The sequence below is a fragment of the Physcomitrium patens genome, chromosome 13 (genome assembly GCF_059467195.1).
Source record: "Physcomitrium patens ecotype Gransden chromosome 13, ASM5946719v1, whole genome shotgun sequence".
NCBI lineage: Eukaryota > Viridiplantae > Streptophyta > Bryopsida > Funariales > Funariaceae > Physcomitrium > Physcomitrium patens.
The window spans coordinates 1778647-1792738 of NC_143422.1; the positions used below are offsets into that span (position 1 = coordinate 1778647).

General features: G+C 38.8%; 2 protein-coding genes across 2 annotated transcripts in view; one reads left to right on the forward strand and one right to left on the reverse strand.

Moving 5' to 3' along the window:
• Positions 1-10023, forward strand: part of LOC112290671 (AMSH-like ubiquitin thioesterase 1) — a 41380-nt gene extending 31357 nt beyond the window's left edge. Inside the window, exon 3 of the mRNA XM_073538326.2 lies at positions 9972-10023. Within this exon, the coding sequence (XP_073394427.1) occupies positions 9972-9981 (10 nt within the window). The 3' untranslated portion in view covers positions 9982-10023. The remainder of the gene's footprint in view (positions 1-9971) is intronic.
• Positions 5081-10053, reverse strand: LOC141046119 (uncharacterized). Its single transcript, XM_073538329.2, has 6 exons — positions 8096-10053; positions 7729-7839; positions 7327-7499; positions 6908-7028; positions 6574-6661; positions 5081-6123 (listed from the first exon to the last, which is right to left on the reverse strand). The coding sequence occupies exons 4-6, from the start codon at positions 6925-6927 to the stop codon at positions 6013-6015; spliced, it is 219 nt and encodes a 72-aa protein (XP_073394430.1). The 5' UTR covers positions 6928-7028; positions 7327-7499; positions 7729-7839; positions 8096-10053; the 3' UTR covers positions 5081-6012.
• Positions 10054-14092: the final 4039 nt, after the last annotated feature.

Sequence of the window (14092 nt, forward strand, 5' to 3'; positions counted from 1 at the left end):
AGACGGAGTTGGCAGAATTGTGGAAGTACATCGATGAGAATCTAGCCAAGAATTTTATTCGACATTCAAAGTCGCCAGCTGGAGCACCAATCCTATTCGTGAAGAAAAAGGATGGCTCACTGCGAATGTGCGTGGACTACCGAGGACTCAACAAGGTGACCAAGAAAAATCGCTATCCCTTACCTTTGATCTCCGGCCTCTTAGATCAACTTGGACGTGTAAGGATTTTTACAAAGATTGATTTAAGAGGAGCCTACAACCTTGTGCGAATCAAAGAAGGAGATGAATGGAAGACAGCCTTTCGTACAAGGTATGGCCATTTTGAGTACAATGTCATGCCTTTTGGTCTTACCAATGCTCCAGCGGTCTTTCAGCACATGATGAACGACATCTTTCGGGAGTACCTCGATGACTTTGTTGTGATCTATCTGGATGATATTTTGATATTTTCTAAGAATGAAGAAGAACATGAGAAGCACGTTTGTTTGGTTCTTGAAAAACTACGCGAACGAGGACTCTACGCCAAGTTGGAGAAGTGTCAATTTCACCATAATGAGATGGAATTTTTGGGCTTCATTGCGACTACAGAGGGCTTGAAGATGGATCCAAAAAATGTAGAAGCAATTATATCTTGGGAAGTTCCGAAGACGGTTAGAGATGTTCAGTGTTTTCTTGGATTTGCTAACTTCTATCGGATCTTCATCAAGAATTATTCTCAAGTTGTTGTACCACTCACGCGTCTAACAAGCAAAGATAAGCTTGAATGGAGATCACAAGCAGCAAAAGCATTTCAAGATCTCAAGACGGCATTCACTACGGCTCCAATCTTGGTACACCCTGACTTTGCAAAGGCTTTCTATTTAGAGACCGATGCTTCAGATTTTGCTTTGGGAGCTGTGCTTTCACAGATGGGCATAGACAAGAAGCTTCACCCAGTTGCGTTCTATTCACGAAAGTTCTCTGCTGCTGAGATCAACTACGAGATCCACGACAAAGAGCTGCTTGCTATAGTGGATGCCTTCCAAGAGTGGCGTCACTTCTTCGAAGGAGCTGCACATCTAGTGACTGTTTATACGGACCACAAGAATTTGGAGTACTTCATGACAGCTCGAATTTTGAATCGTCGTCAAGCTCGATGGAATATGTCTCTATCACGATTTGACTTTATTATCACCTACCGCCTTGGAAAACAGCAAGGATTATCTGACGCATTATCGAGGAGATCGTATCTTGCGCCAAAGGCTGGAGAAGCAGCGTTTGATCAACAATGTACAACATTGTTGAAACCAGAAAAATTCAGGATTTTTGCTACTGTTGCAACTATCGATGACGGCTTCCTCAGCGAGGTACGTACTGCGACCATTGAGGATTCTATAGCTCTTGACATCAAACAACGTGTCGATAATGACAAGTTTAAGGTGGAAGGAGATCTTCTGTATTTTGAGGAGCGGTTGTATATCCCGAAAGGACCAACTCGACTCCGAGTACTTCAATCTCGCCACGACTTTCCAGCTGCGGGACATTTTGGATTCAACAAGACTTTGGAGCTCATTTCACGAGATTTTTGGTGGCCCCAAATGTGGAAGGATGTGAAGGAATTTGTCCTTTCTTGTGATGTTTGTTCAAGATCCAAGATCCCTCGACATCGTCCGTATGGACTTCTCCAGCCATTGCCTATTCCGCACCGACCATGGTCTTCAGTTTCTACGGACTTCATTACGGACCTATCGCCATCGAATTCATTTGACAACATCTTTGTTGTGGTGGATCGATTTACAAAGATGGCGCATTTCGTGCCTTGCAAGAAAACATCGTCAAGTGAAGACACCGTAAGACTCTTTCTTAATAACATATATCGTTATCATGGCCTACCAGATGATATCGTGTCGGATCGAGGTACTCAGTTTGTATCCAAGTTTTGGAGGTCCCTCTTTGAGATATTGAAGGTGGATATTAAGCTCTCTTCGGCTTTTCATCCTCAAACTGACGGTCAAACGGAGTGGGTGAATCAAGTTTTGGAGCAATATTTACGATGCACCATCAACTATCAACAAGATGATTGGACTGCATATCTACCGCTTGCTGAGTTTGCATACAACAACACTCTTCATGCGTCAACTCAACAAACACCATTCTTCTCCAACTACGGATACCACCCCAAGCTCGATTTATTGAGTTCTTCAGCAAATAACAACCCAGCAGCTGAAGGATTTGTGAAGCAACTATCGGAGCTTCAAGCGACGTTGAAGCTTCAATTGCAATCTGCCCAAGAGAGTTACAAGGCATCTGCAGATAAATATCGAAATGAGGCGCCTACTTTTAAAGTTGGAAGTAAAGTATGGCTTCTTCGATGGAATATCAAGACCAAGCGGCCATGTGACAAATTGGACTATCGGAGATTAGGGCCATTTGTTATCGGGAAGCAGATCAATCCGGTGGCATATCGTCTGAAGTTACCAGCTACTATGAAGGTACATCCAGTCTTTCACGTGTCTTTGTTGGAACCTTATCGAGAGTCAGCTTTTCCCCAAAGAGTACAAAGTCCGCCACCAAGTATCGAAATTGAAAACCATGAGGAATACGAGGTGGAAAAGGTACTAGATTCACGGCGTAATAGGAGAAAATTGGAGTATTTAGTGCATTGGAGTGGATACGACATCAATGAACGAACGTGGGAGCGTGCCGAAAATCTTGCCAATGCGCCAAAAAATGTACAAGAATTTCATCAACGATATCCTCATAAACCTAAGCCGATTCAATGATAGCTTCTTGCTGAAGCTTGCTCATCAAGTAGCATAAAAAGGGAGGAGGGCACCTCCAAAACCCATAGTTCGATAGTGTAGAACTTTGTTAGCAACTATAGTTTGCTCTCATCATTTTAGCCTTTGGACATGGATAGTCAAGATACTACACTTGTTATGTCATCTCAAGCAACTAGCTCATGAAGACGACCGCGAGATGAAGAACCGCCTGCACCACGACGACGTCGGAGGATACCGAGCAACAGATCGCTAGTAATTGTATTTGAGGTCGAGTCTGCCTACGACGGTCAGCCAGAAGGTGTGTTTGGAGGATAGTTTCACAATGAAGACACAGAAGTCCACGCTTGGTCAGAGGTTGAAGGTGTTGGTCACTACCGTTGGCTCCAAGAGCCGATGAATCATTTGCCTCGCGAACAACAATTGGAATTCATAGCGGATGTGATGCGACAGATTTTCATTTTCTTGCGTTGGTATTGACTGATAACAACATTGCTTCTCGGAGACCTCGAAGTTAGAAGAGGAGGTGATGTCATGGACATACATTGGAAGATTCTTCGAATATTCTTCTAGAATATTCTCTAAAGATTCTCTAAAGATTCCTTTAGAAGGTTCTAGAAGATTCTTAGAATATTCCCTAAAGATTCTCTTAGAAGGTTCTAGAATATTCTTAGAAGGTTCTAGAATATTCTGATAGATTCTAGGAAGTTGCTCGAGAAGTTTTCTAATTAGTAGAAGTTGTTGGAGAAGCGTCCTAGTTAGCAGAAGTAGCTCGAGAAGCTTCCTATTCAGTAGTATATATAGGAGTCGAGGCTGAAGGGTTCTTCAGTCTCGACAACACATCTCTTGGAGTTCTAGCTCACCTTTCTGGTGTTGTTCTTGTACTCATCTATTTAATCTAGTTCTGCCACTTCTTCTTGAACTTCTTGTTAGATTTCAAGTCTGTATTTTGTATCCGTGACAGAAACTGACTATTCTATAGGATAGAATGTGTTGTTGCAAAATCAATGAACACATCATTTGACTCATCATTAGAGGTTTTGTCATTCATACAAGCCTCTAAATCATCAACACTAATTCAATTTATGGATGCATTCATGGTATGAACTTTATGAGCTTCAATTCAAAGTTTCTTATTTTTTTTGGAATATTTTAACAAGATATTTTGAAATACAACATGCATGTGCTAAATGTCCAATCATTCTACATATATGGCAAGAATGCATCTTTGATTTTTATTTTTCACTGTAATTAGTTTTAGAACATTTATTCTTTTCATATATGTAGAAATGGTCAAGATCATGATTGACTTGGTATTTATGAGTATTTTTTCATATTTATATAATTATTTCTTAGACTTTGGAATATTAAGTGCATGAGATTTTGGAATCGTCATTCTAATAGGACAAGCTTTTGCATTACGCAAGAGTAGCTTGTTTTATTTCTCCATAAGAAATAGATAGGACATGAGATTAGTATGACTTTGAAATTTCATGTTCTTATATCATTATGCAAGCATAGCAGATGCGAGAAGAAATATAGAGAGAATTTTCTTAATCATTTCTTCTTTAGAGATGCTTTGTCTAGATACCCATAATTGTGAGATAATAAGATACATTTCATTGTTGAAAGTATTTAAATTTGAAAAATCTAAGATGCATAAATGTATCCAATCAAGATGTGTATGTAAAAATAAAATGGTCTTTTGATGATCAAACTCAGAGCTTGGCTAGATCTTTCATTTTCAAATAGTTATGTTGTAATGCAGATATAAGATATTGACAAAGGAAAAGAAGTGCTTTCCAAGGGATAGCAATATGAATTATAGTACTTACAATAGGAGATCCTTCAAATAAAATTGTATCCGAGAGTTATTCTCCAAATAAATTTACTTTTGCTATTTTTTCTCATAGTAGATAATTGTTTTCATTAGTAGCCAATGGTAGAAATAAAAGAACTTGAAAATATTGGAATGTAGTAGTGATAGTTGGAAACATAGTAGAGGCAATTGAAGATGTTGAAGCTCTCATTATAAATAAATTTATGAACAAAAATACAAGATCAAGTAGAAAAGGTTGAGTAAAATGTACCTTAAAATGTAAAGCCAAATAAAATGATAAAGTTGAAACTTGAAATAAAAAATATAAAAAATTTTAAGATATATTTTATATATATATATATATATATATATATATATTTTCCACAAAAAATAAGGTCTGTAATAGACTACAATAGGGTGCGGTAATTTGATAGTATAGTAGATGTTGGCAAGATGGTGGCAATCCAATGACAGGGTGCGTTAGTGTGGCAATAATGTACAGTAAAACATCATAACAACAACAACAACAACAACAATATAAGACAGTAATAGTAGCACAACAATAATATAAGACAACAGCAATAGCAACAATAGTAGCACAGTAGCATCAACAACAATACAAGAAGAAAAAAAATTGAGGAAAAAATGAAAGCTAAAGTACACATAAGTTTTTAAAAATCAAAAGTAAGACATAAGAATAATTGTGCTAATAATGTATTGAAAATGTTTTAGAGAGAGAGACAAGAATAGCTAGAAGTAATATGCACACATATGTAAACACACACACAAGAGTGAGTTTATTGATAGGATTATATCTTTTATATAAAGAGAAGAAGAGAAGATAAATAATTTCTCCCCACTACATTTGAAACACTATAACTACGGTAAATAGTGTGGAGAGTACTAACAAAATAATTTAATGCTCTCAACAAAAACAACCACCACAACTAAAAATAAAGAAGCATGTAAGGGATTCACCGAGCAACACGTCACTATGATTAACTACTATAGACAAGGTAAGGGATTCACTGAGCAACACATCACTATGATAAACTACTGTAAACAGGATAAAAAGTGCTAATTATTAATTATTAACACAATTCTTATAGCACAGACACAAGGAGTAAACTGGCTACTACCAGAACACCAAGTTCCTCTTTTATCAAGGCAAATGCAATTGGAGTTGGGAAGGAAGGAATTCTATCTTGCACAAGAGGCATAACAAAAGAAAGAAGTTGCATTAGTTACTTCCAGTGGGGGTGGATGAGTAGAAATCGATAAGAAAGACCAAGCACTCAAGATCCAGATCACCTCCGAATAGAAGACAAAGTCTCTATCAAAGCATACTCGCTAATCTGTTAGGGTTCTAAAAGAATCCAAAGAAACTTATCCACACATCACAAGAAAACAGACTCAATACAAGATCAGCATTTCCTACAAATTGCAAGAATGCACTGCATGGCTAACTTTTACCTGCAACCCAGAGAACTCATCGAGATATTCTTGTGGGCAAATATCAAGCCCCACGGAGAGAGATTGCCCCACCTGCTAGACGACGACATTTTGAAACTCCAATTTCCGTAGAAACATATAATAAATCACCAGAGCTATTTGACGTTACAAATGACAACAAAGCTAGATAAATGATTAAAAATTGCAAACTCGACTAAGGAAAAGAGTTTTGTACAAAAGACGACTGAGTGACCTGAGAGCACACTTTGAAGAATGTAAGGCAGTAGTCATTATGTAAATGAGTAAACATCTACAAACTTGAATATTTCAAATTGTTTTGAGTTGAAAGAAACAGTTCTGTTAGGCAAGCCAATTCTGAGAGAAACTCCACTAATGCACTGAGCATCAAGTAATAAAACACACAAGGATAGAATCAATCAGTGTCAAATGCCAACAAAACATAGTGACGCAACGTTTTCCACATGAAGAAACCTATGGAACGCACTCCGTCATCGTCTAAGGTCACAATAAGGCAGTTTTGACCTTGACGAAAGACGGACCAAGATGGCAGAGTATTTGGCGTAGTTCACGAGCACGTTGCAGCCTGCGCTGACTTATTCTGCATTCCCAGCTATTTTTCAAACCCAACAAGGACAATTAGAACATGTGCAGTTTTTGCGTCTTGTACGAAGTGATGCAGCAAATAAAGCTAAGGATTAACTTCCATGGTTTAAAATTAGATAGTATAATAAGCAAGACAGTAGATCATCGTATTTAATCAATGCCTGCCAACGTACCATCAAACCCAACCAGAGATAGAAGGATTCGTAAGTGGACAAAATTACGAAGTGAACAAGCGAAATACATAAAAAATTACCTGCTTATCAAGTAGAACATTTGCAGCGAATAATCCAAGATTTTTCATTATGCTAAACGCCCGCGCACGCACTCGACCGAGCTGCTCTGCCATCATATCTGCTAATCTGTCTGGGTCATAGCTGCGATCCAGGAAAACACCTTAGCTGCGATCACAGGACTTAACGCTTAATCTAGCTTGTGCAAATACAAGCTAGAACTCTATGTTTCAGGCCAAATATTACCGTGAAAGTTCAAAGGCACACAAGCAATATGCTCTAACATTTAAGACAACATTCATTTTCATGAAAAATTTACCTAAAGCTAAAATGGAACAAAACTATGAGACTATTAGATTGAACTAGCTAAACATCCCACCCAATTGAAAGGTCTATTGCAGTAGGAAAATGCAGTAAATTAAAAAAGAAAAGAACAACCCACCATAAACGAGTGCGCTAATGTGGACATGGAGCCAAAGCAAGCTAATATTTAATTTTAAAAATAAAAAATCGTTGCTAAGGTATTAACATTAGTATTGCTTGTTGCATTTGTTTTAAAAAAATTATCTCAGAAAATTCTCGAGCAACACTAGGTTTCAACTCCAGCATCTCAACCTGCAAAGAATCACAACCATGTCAAGTAATCAGAAATAGTTTCAAGATGCAAACGGTAATATTCCAAACTTCGACACCTCAAATGCCTTAAAAATTTAGCTGAGGGAAATCATACAAGTACAAAACAGAAGGAGATGATTAGTGGAAGGATAGCCAACTCTTTCCTGAAGTGGATAAAATCGAATTACACATGTTTGCACGGAAGATTCAGGGTACAGCACAATATTACCCAGCTTTTGAGAGCTTTCTCACCACCTGGCCAACCCTTTGACCAGTCATCCAATTTGCCAGGCGAACTTTTTCCCGCTTTTCTGAACTCGTTCTGGCTCTTCCCCAGAACCTGTAAAAGGAATTCCCATCGATGCTCATCAGCTCATGTGTGAAATATGCCTCGATCATTGCCGTAATGCTCAAGGACTCCATGAGCAGAACTAACCTCTAAAAACGCACTGGAATGTATGGTACGTTAGCACATGTTCCAGAATGCGCATCGTCTCCAACAGCACGTAAATATATTCGTCTAATACATTCGTATCGAAAGCCTATGCTATATTGATTTCAACAGACTTACAGATCATACAATCTCAAAAGTGTACCTGTGAAACAGGACGAGTACTTGATCTGCTGTCACCTGTTTCCTTCTGTTTTGTAGCCTTCAAAGGCCTTATAGGTGTTACGGTTGCGGAGATCCTAACATGCTTCAACAAGCTATGGTTTCGACTGATCTTATTGGGTCTTCTCTACCGGAGAATTTGCACCGAAAATATCTCGACCAGAGCTCCAGTTGCGCACTCGAGAGTGACAACCAGATAAAAACCTTTCAGAAGATATCGCTTTTGACTGTACCGCATTTTCATGACTCTTGAGCATACGAAACCTCGGGGAAGAGTCAATTGCCAAGCAGGTGCTTCCATCCATGTTAGATATGCTCTCTGTTACTTAGAAAATATGGATTATGAGGTGTCACACGGCCCGGCCTAAATCACATGTGCGAACGAGAGTGACTAGATAAAAACTCTATATGAAGAAGATTGTCAAATGTGCTGTAAAACAAGGACCTGCCGTACGTAATGAGAAATTCAACTTAGGTAATCAACAACGCATAAAATAGAGAATGGCATTTAAACGTACCATCGGATTCTAATCTGCACTTGAAACAGGTTTTTAACAGATCGTAATGCCAGCCGTGCAGAGATTCAGCTAGTTGCAAATTTTAAATGTTAGGTAATGTAATCTTCTGTAGGAAGGACAGTTTAGGGTGGAGCTTTTAAGTGAAGAACGGACATCTTATTCGAGCAACTACACCTTTACTTTGCATAAGAAACGTGTCCAATCGCGCAAACACTAAATCTAACTGTATCCTAATATCAGTTAGCCCTGACGACGGGTCAATAACTCATGGTTCATGGATGTTAATTCTATTCAAGTCACAAAACTAATGGTGCTCAGCAGAACAGAGCCTTGAGCCCCAGTTTGTGCACTCCAGCCCATAAATTCAATTCGCATTCAGACCTACTAACAGACTTCTATTTCGTGACTCATCATGCTCATTCTTCGATAATTGATCTATCACTTCTTTGCTGAGAACCTGAGACCCCATCACTGTGATAATCGCCGTTGCTATGATGCGAATTGAATCTTGAACAAACTACAGCTCAAAGGCAATTCTCAACATTGAGACAAAATCTCAACTACTGAAATCATACGGTGATCTCGTGACTATAAAATTCTACTCAATTTTGCACTCGAAGTACTCACAGCCGAAGTGAATATCACATTGAGTTAAACGGTAGATTGATTTTATTAAAATCACACCGCTTCCGCTGTAGTTTGATTAGGCTTTACTCAACCACTGTATCGCGTAACCTTTAAGTCAGCGACCGTCAAACCGTAGAAAATAATGTATCAAATATGACTAAAGGAAAACGAAATCCTGCACATACACTTCGCCCCTCCCAATTTCATCAAAAAAACAAATAAAGAAGAAGAAGAAGAAGAAGGCGATCTTTATTCACAATATTTGATCACACGTCGAATCCCGCAGCTCGAAGCAGCACCACACCAATGGAACCTGGTTAAGACAGGTGTGATCAAGCACTTCCGGATAAATTTCGAAATCCCTCCCAGAGAAAATAGAATTAGTCCCACCAAAAGACTTCCTGTAAAAAAGATATCCTGATTTTCTTGAACAGAATTGAATCAGAGTGTGAGAGACAAGGCAAGGGAGCAGTATGTGAAGGATTGCTCTGAAAGAAGCTGGGTTTTGCATGCTTCTTTGAGTCCTATCATGTAGGAAGATCTGCGTAACCATGATCGTAGAGTCATCAGAGGTTAGGGACTCTGATTTGCTATGATTTCATTTCCAGCTCTCAAACGTATTCATAGCATGAAAGAGGTGCAAGGACTAAGTATATTATCTTTGTAGAACTTTCGAAAGAACACTTCCATGTGATTCAGATTATCCTTCACCAGGTCGGGGTGACTTCTGAGAAGATTGTGAATCCATTTCAAGCATCAGTTTCAAATGACGAGTCCTGCTGGTTCACCTGGTGAACAAGAGATGAAATGGATGCTAAGAGCAGCAATTACCTTTGACCCTGGGACCTTGACAAAAAATCTCGCAACCTTCACTGTCGTCGCCTTCTCTGCCACAGTTCTTTACGTCATGTTCAGCAAGATTAAGAGACCTCAATATCATCACATGGAAAGTCAAGTATCACTTTCCGTCGACGAGGATACATCTGATGAAGATCACACCTCTCAACGTCAGGTTCTAAGTCCAACCTCCATTGTTGGCTGTAGAAATGAAAGCTTGGAACCTGACAACGTGATGAGCCCTGGATTTCTGATTGAGGATATTGAACCTTCTCGCCGTCTCGACTCTTCTGTTCGCGTGAACACGTTCACTGAGGGACTCGAGAGTGAAAACCTAACCATGAGTGGAATTTCTGATTTAGAGATCCAATCTTCAACGGCTACTACGGCGTCTGGTTCCGGTGCAGCTGATGTTGATAGATCAGCTGGCAGACTGTACAGCAATACAGCAGAGACGAAAAAAATGACTTCCAATATGACACCCTTGAAAAATTGATCCTCTGACTTCAACATGGTGTCGGAGGCTATCATTGACAGGAACTTGGTGAGAAGTGGAGACTGGGGATCACAAATCCAGCCATCATCTAGTGCAGAATCTGGTCCCGGTTCATCTGACGAGACAGCTGCCAAGTTGGCCGATTTAAGCGTGTGTGAGATTCCTCTAATTTAACGTCCATCTCATGCGAGTGGGGCACCGGTTCGTATTTCAAAATCTAATGTTGTGTCTACAGGATTGTCGACTTCTGATCAGCTGTTTAGTTTTTGTGAGAAATGCTGTGAAGCTCACAATGAACCTGGTTTGACAATAGAGAATGATCCCCTCCATAATGAATTTATCTCCACGAGAACCCAGGTAGATCTTTGTAGACGTCCTGAAGGTAAGTCACCTGAAAGAAGCCGGAAATTATTGGATGGATGTGATGAAGATGGTGCAGAGGATTTGTGTTCCTTTGAAAAGGACGATGACCATAAGAGACATTGCGAGGGTTACACGAACTGCATCATACGAGGAAAAGTGTGCAAATCGTGCAAACGCTTCCTTCACGAGGAAATTTGGATTGCCAAAGATATAACGAAACATGAGAAAAGAGTATTTTCTCAGAAGAAGCATAGTATTGGAGGATCAGGATTTAGCGACAGGAATTCAGAATCGTGTACACAAACCAGGGAAGAGGAAGATTGTGAAAGTATTAGCAACGGAGGGCCACAATTAACTGTTCGAGAAACAAGCATCGACATCCATAGCAATCTAACAAAAGATAGAAGACCCAGAGATTGTGATTCTCAGACTCAGACCTTATCAACTGAGAATTGACAATGTCTACACAGTGGATTGATGTGATTTAATCGCTGCTTGGGTATAGTACCAGCAACCGTGAAGTGCTTATACTGCTACTTGCTGACAGCATTATCAAAGTTCGAGTCAAAACCGTAGTAAGACAAATATGGGAAAGAGGGAGGGGACGTCATAGAAATGATTGGAGCATGTGTAGAGCAGCTGAATGGAAGGGAAGCTCCAAGACTTACACGTGTTGGAGGCAGAAACAGACGGGCTCTCTTTCAATTACTTCGAAGTTATCTCCTTTGTGTGAACCGAGAATTGTGTCTGCACATGCTTCAAGCTCCACTTCTGGTGGCACTAGTACATAATGACCTTTGCGTGTACACTATTGTGTACATCCTTGCAGATAATCACCTTAAACGACACATTGATGACGCTTTTTCAAAAGGGAAAAAAAGAAAAGAACAATAATTAAATAAAGAGTTTTTTGACACACTGTATGCCACAGATTCACAAGCATGTCCAACTGTGGAAAAGGCAAATTCAAACTCTGATGGAGATCCTTATCACTAAAATACACCCATTTCTAGCCGTCAGAGTCACGAAGGACAGCAGTTCGGAGAAACCCAGTGGTACAAATTCACTGTCGTCACAGACTTCATAAACTTTAAGTTGTATTATGTTTTAAACTGTCCCATAATGTTATGTCTCCTATTTTTCTCAGGGACATTCAAAAGCAATTGGTAAGATGAATGAAAAATCTTCATATGCCAGGTCCTGAAACCGATTGCCAATTCAAACAGTCAGGGTATGTCTTTGAAAGTGATAGAATGGCACAGGAACATCTCCTACTTCTGTTACGTCCAATGGATTCTGAGTAAACTTGAATCGGCCTGGACAAAATGTTAGAAATAGCCAAGGAAAGTGAACCCGACATTAACATCAGTACCATGACTACTGACAAACCATGGGAGTATTTTTCAAAGACCACCTTGGGCAGTGCAGCAGAACACAAAAACAGGGTAGTAGTGCAGATCCCACATTTCTTGTCTGGGTTATTTCTAAGAAGAGAGTTTGAATGCTTTTGAATCTATCATCTTAACTCTTCTTTCAACTTGCAGTATGCTTTTCATGATCTCGGCTTCTGATTTAATTGCCATGTATCTAATTGCCGTTTACTTAATTATTGAGCTCTTAAAATTTAAAGTCCAAGCTGCTGGAGGAACTATCCTTGCATGTGATTTTGAAAAATATTCTTAAGGCCATTGCTTGTGACCTTGTATTCAATCTGAGTTGGGCAATATTTCACTGTGCAGTTAAATGCTGATGATGGTTTGGCGGAACTAGATTGCTGTTCAACTCGAAAAAGAAAGATATTCCGAGTTTGTAGAGATCATTACAACGACATGAGTTGGGTCTACCACCTAGCTCATACTATATTTGCAAATCAAGAAAGTGAGAAGCGTAGTATCAAAGATTAACAAAGGTGCTCAACCTTGTGATCGACACACTGCAGGTCAAGTCCTTGTGCTTATGATCTATCATTACCCACAGAGGAGGGTCGACACTATGAACAGAGGAGCAAATTCGTCAACCCCATAATGAGTGTAAGTCTCAAGATTGCTATGCACTGGCGTAATGTCTGAATGATTGTGACACTAAAAGAATTCACAATTGTCAAACAAGAATTTAGGTGCTAACATTATTATCACTGAAATTAACAGTCATCAAAGAGAAATTTGAAAGGTATCTAACCATGCTTTGAATTCAAAACTTAATATTGAAATTTTGTGATAGGACCAGATTAGCGAGACCTTTGAGGTACAGATGAATACGATAGTCCTTGGGAAAATAGAGAAGTCAAGAAGAGGAAACAAGGTGGAAGATGTTACCATAATGTGCTCACGAAACCAGAGAGAATCACAAAACAGTGTAAAGATGGTCCACTTTTGAGACTATTGAGATTCTGCATCTGTAAATTTTTGAATCATTAAAGTGGCATGCACTTTGCAGCTATCTTTTGATTCCACTCCTCTGTGAATATCAAGTGCCAAGCTTTGAGATACATTCTTATCAAAAACCTGATCTGCTACCTTCTACTTATAATGAAGAGGAAAGGTGTACTTGGATGTACTTTCTAATATTCATAGCAGGTGTTGTCATTTCTTCTCTACCACTAACATTGGAATAGTGTTTTTTGGACTAATATAAGGTAGGTAACCCATTTCTAATAGTTTAAGCATTTTAGGATATATCCAATAGGTGTCTAAATGGAAAAAATTATCATCATATAGGAAAATATAAATTGGAGGGATTTCAAGTGTTTTCACAAAATTTGGCCTAAAAAAAAATTATATAAATATTTTAGTTGAAGATTTTCTTTGACCTATTTTGGACATATATGCCTATCTAATTCCAATCGGTGGTAGATTACAAAACCAAGAATCCACTTTTTACAAAATTGTAATGTATAGCACCTATTAATACTATCAAACTTTATCTAATTCTAAACTATACATAGATATAAATGTGTAGATGACACCACAAAAAATCAAACATCTTATTATAAGTAATCCATCATGTTTGAGTTGGATTTCTATTGCCATTCTTCTTTGTTTTTACTCATTACTAAATAGTATCTAATACATCTTCTATCTTTTGATTTTACCCCAATAACTTCTTTAAGATCTCTTTCTAATATGAGGTCATATAGGCT

Excerpts from the sequence above, each read along its gene's own strand:
- LOC141046119 (XM_073538329.2), bottom strand. The coding sequence starts at position 6,927 with ATGTTCTACTTGATAAGCAG. Across the intron at positions 6,662-6,907 it reads ATGTTCTACTTGATAAGCAG|CTGGGAATGCAGAATAAGTC; the intron begins GTAATTTTTTAT and ends TTTGAAAAATAG. Across the intron at positions 6,124-6,573 it reads TTGGTCCGTCTTTCGTCAAG|GTGGGGCAATCTCTCTCCGT; the intron begins GTCAAAACTGCC and ends GTCGTCTAGCAG.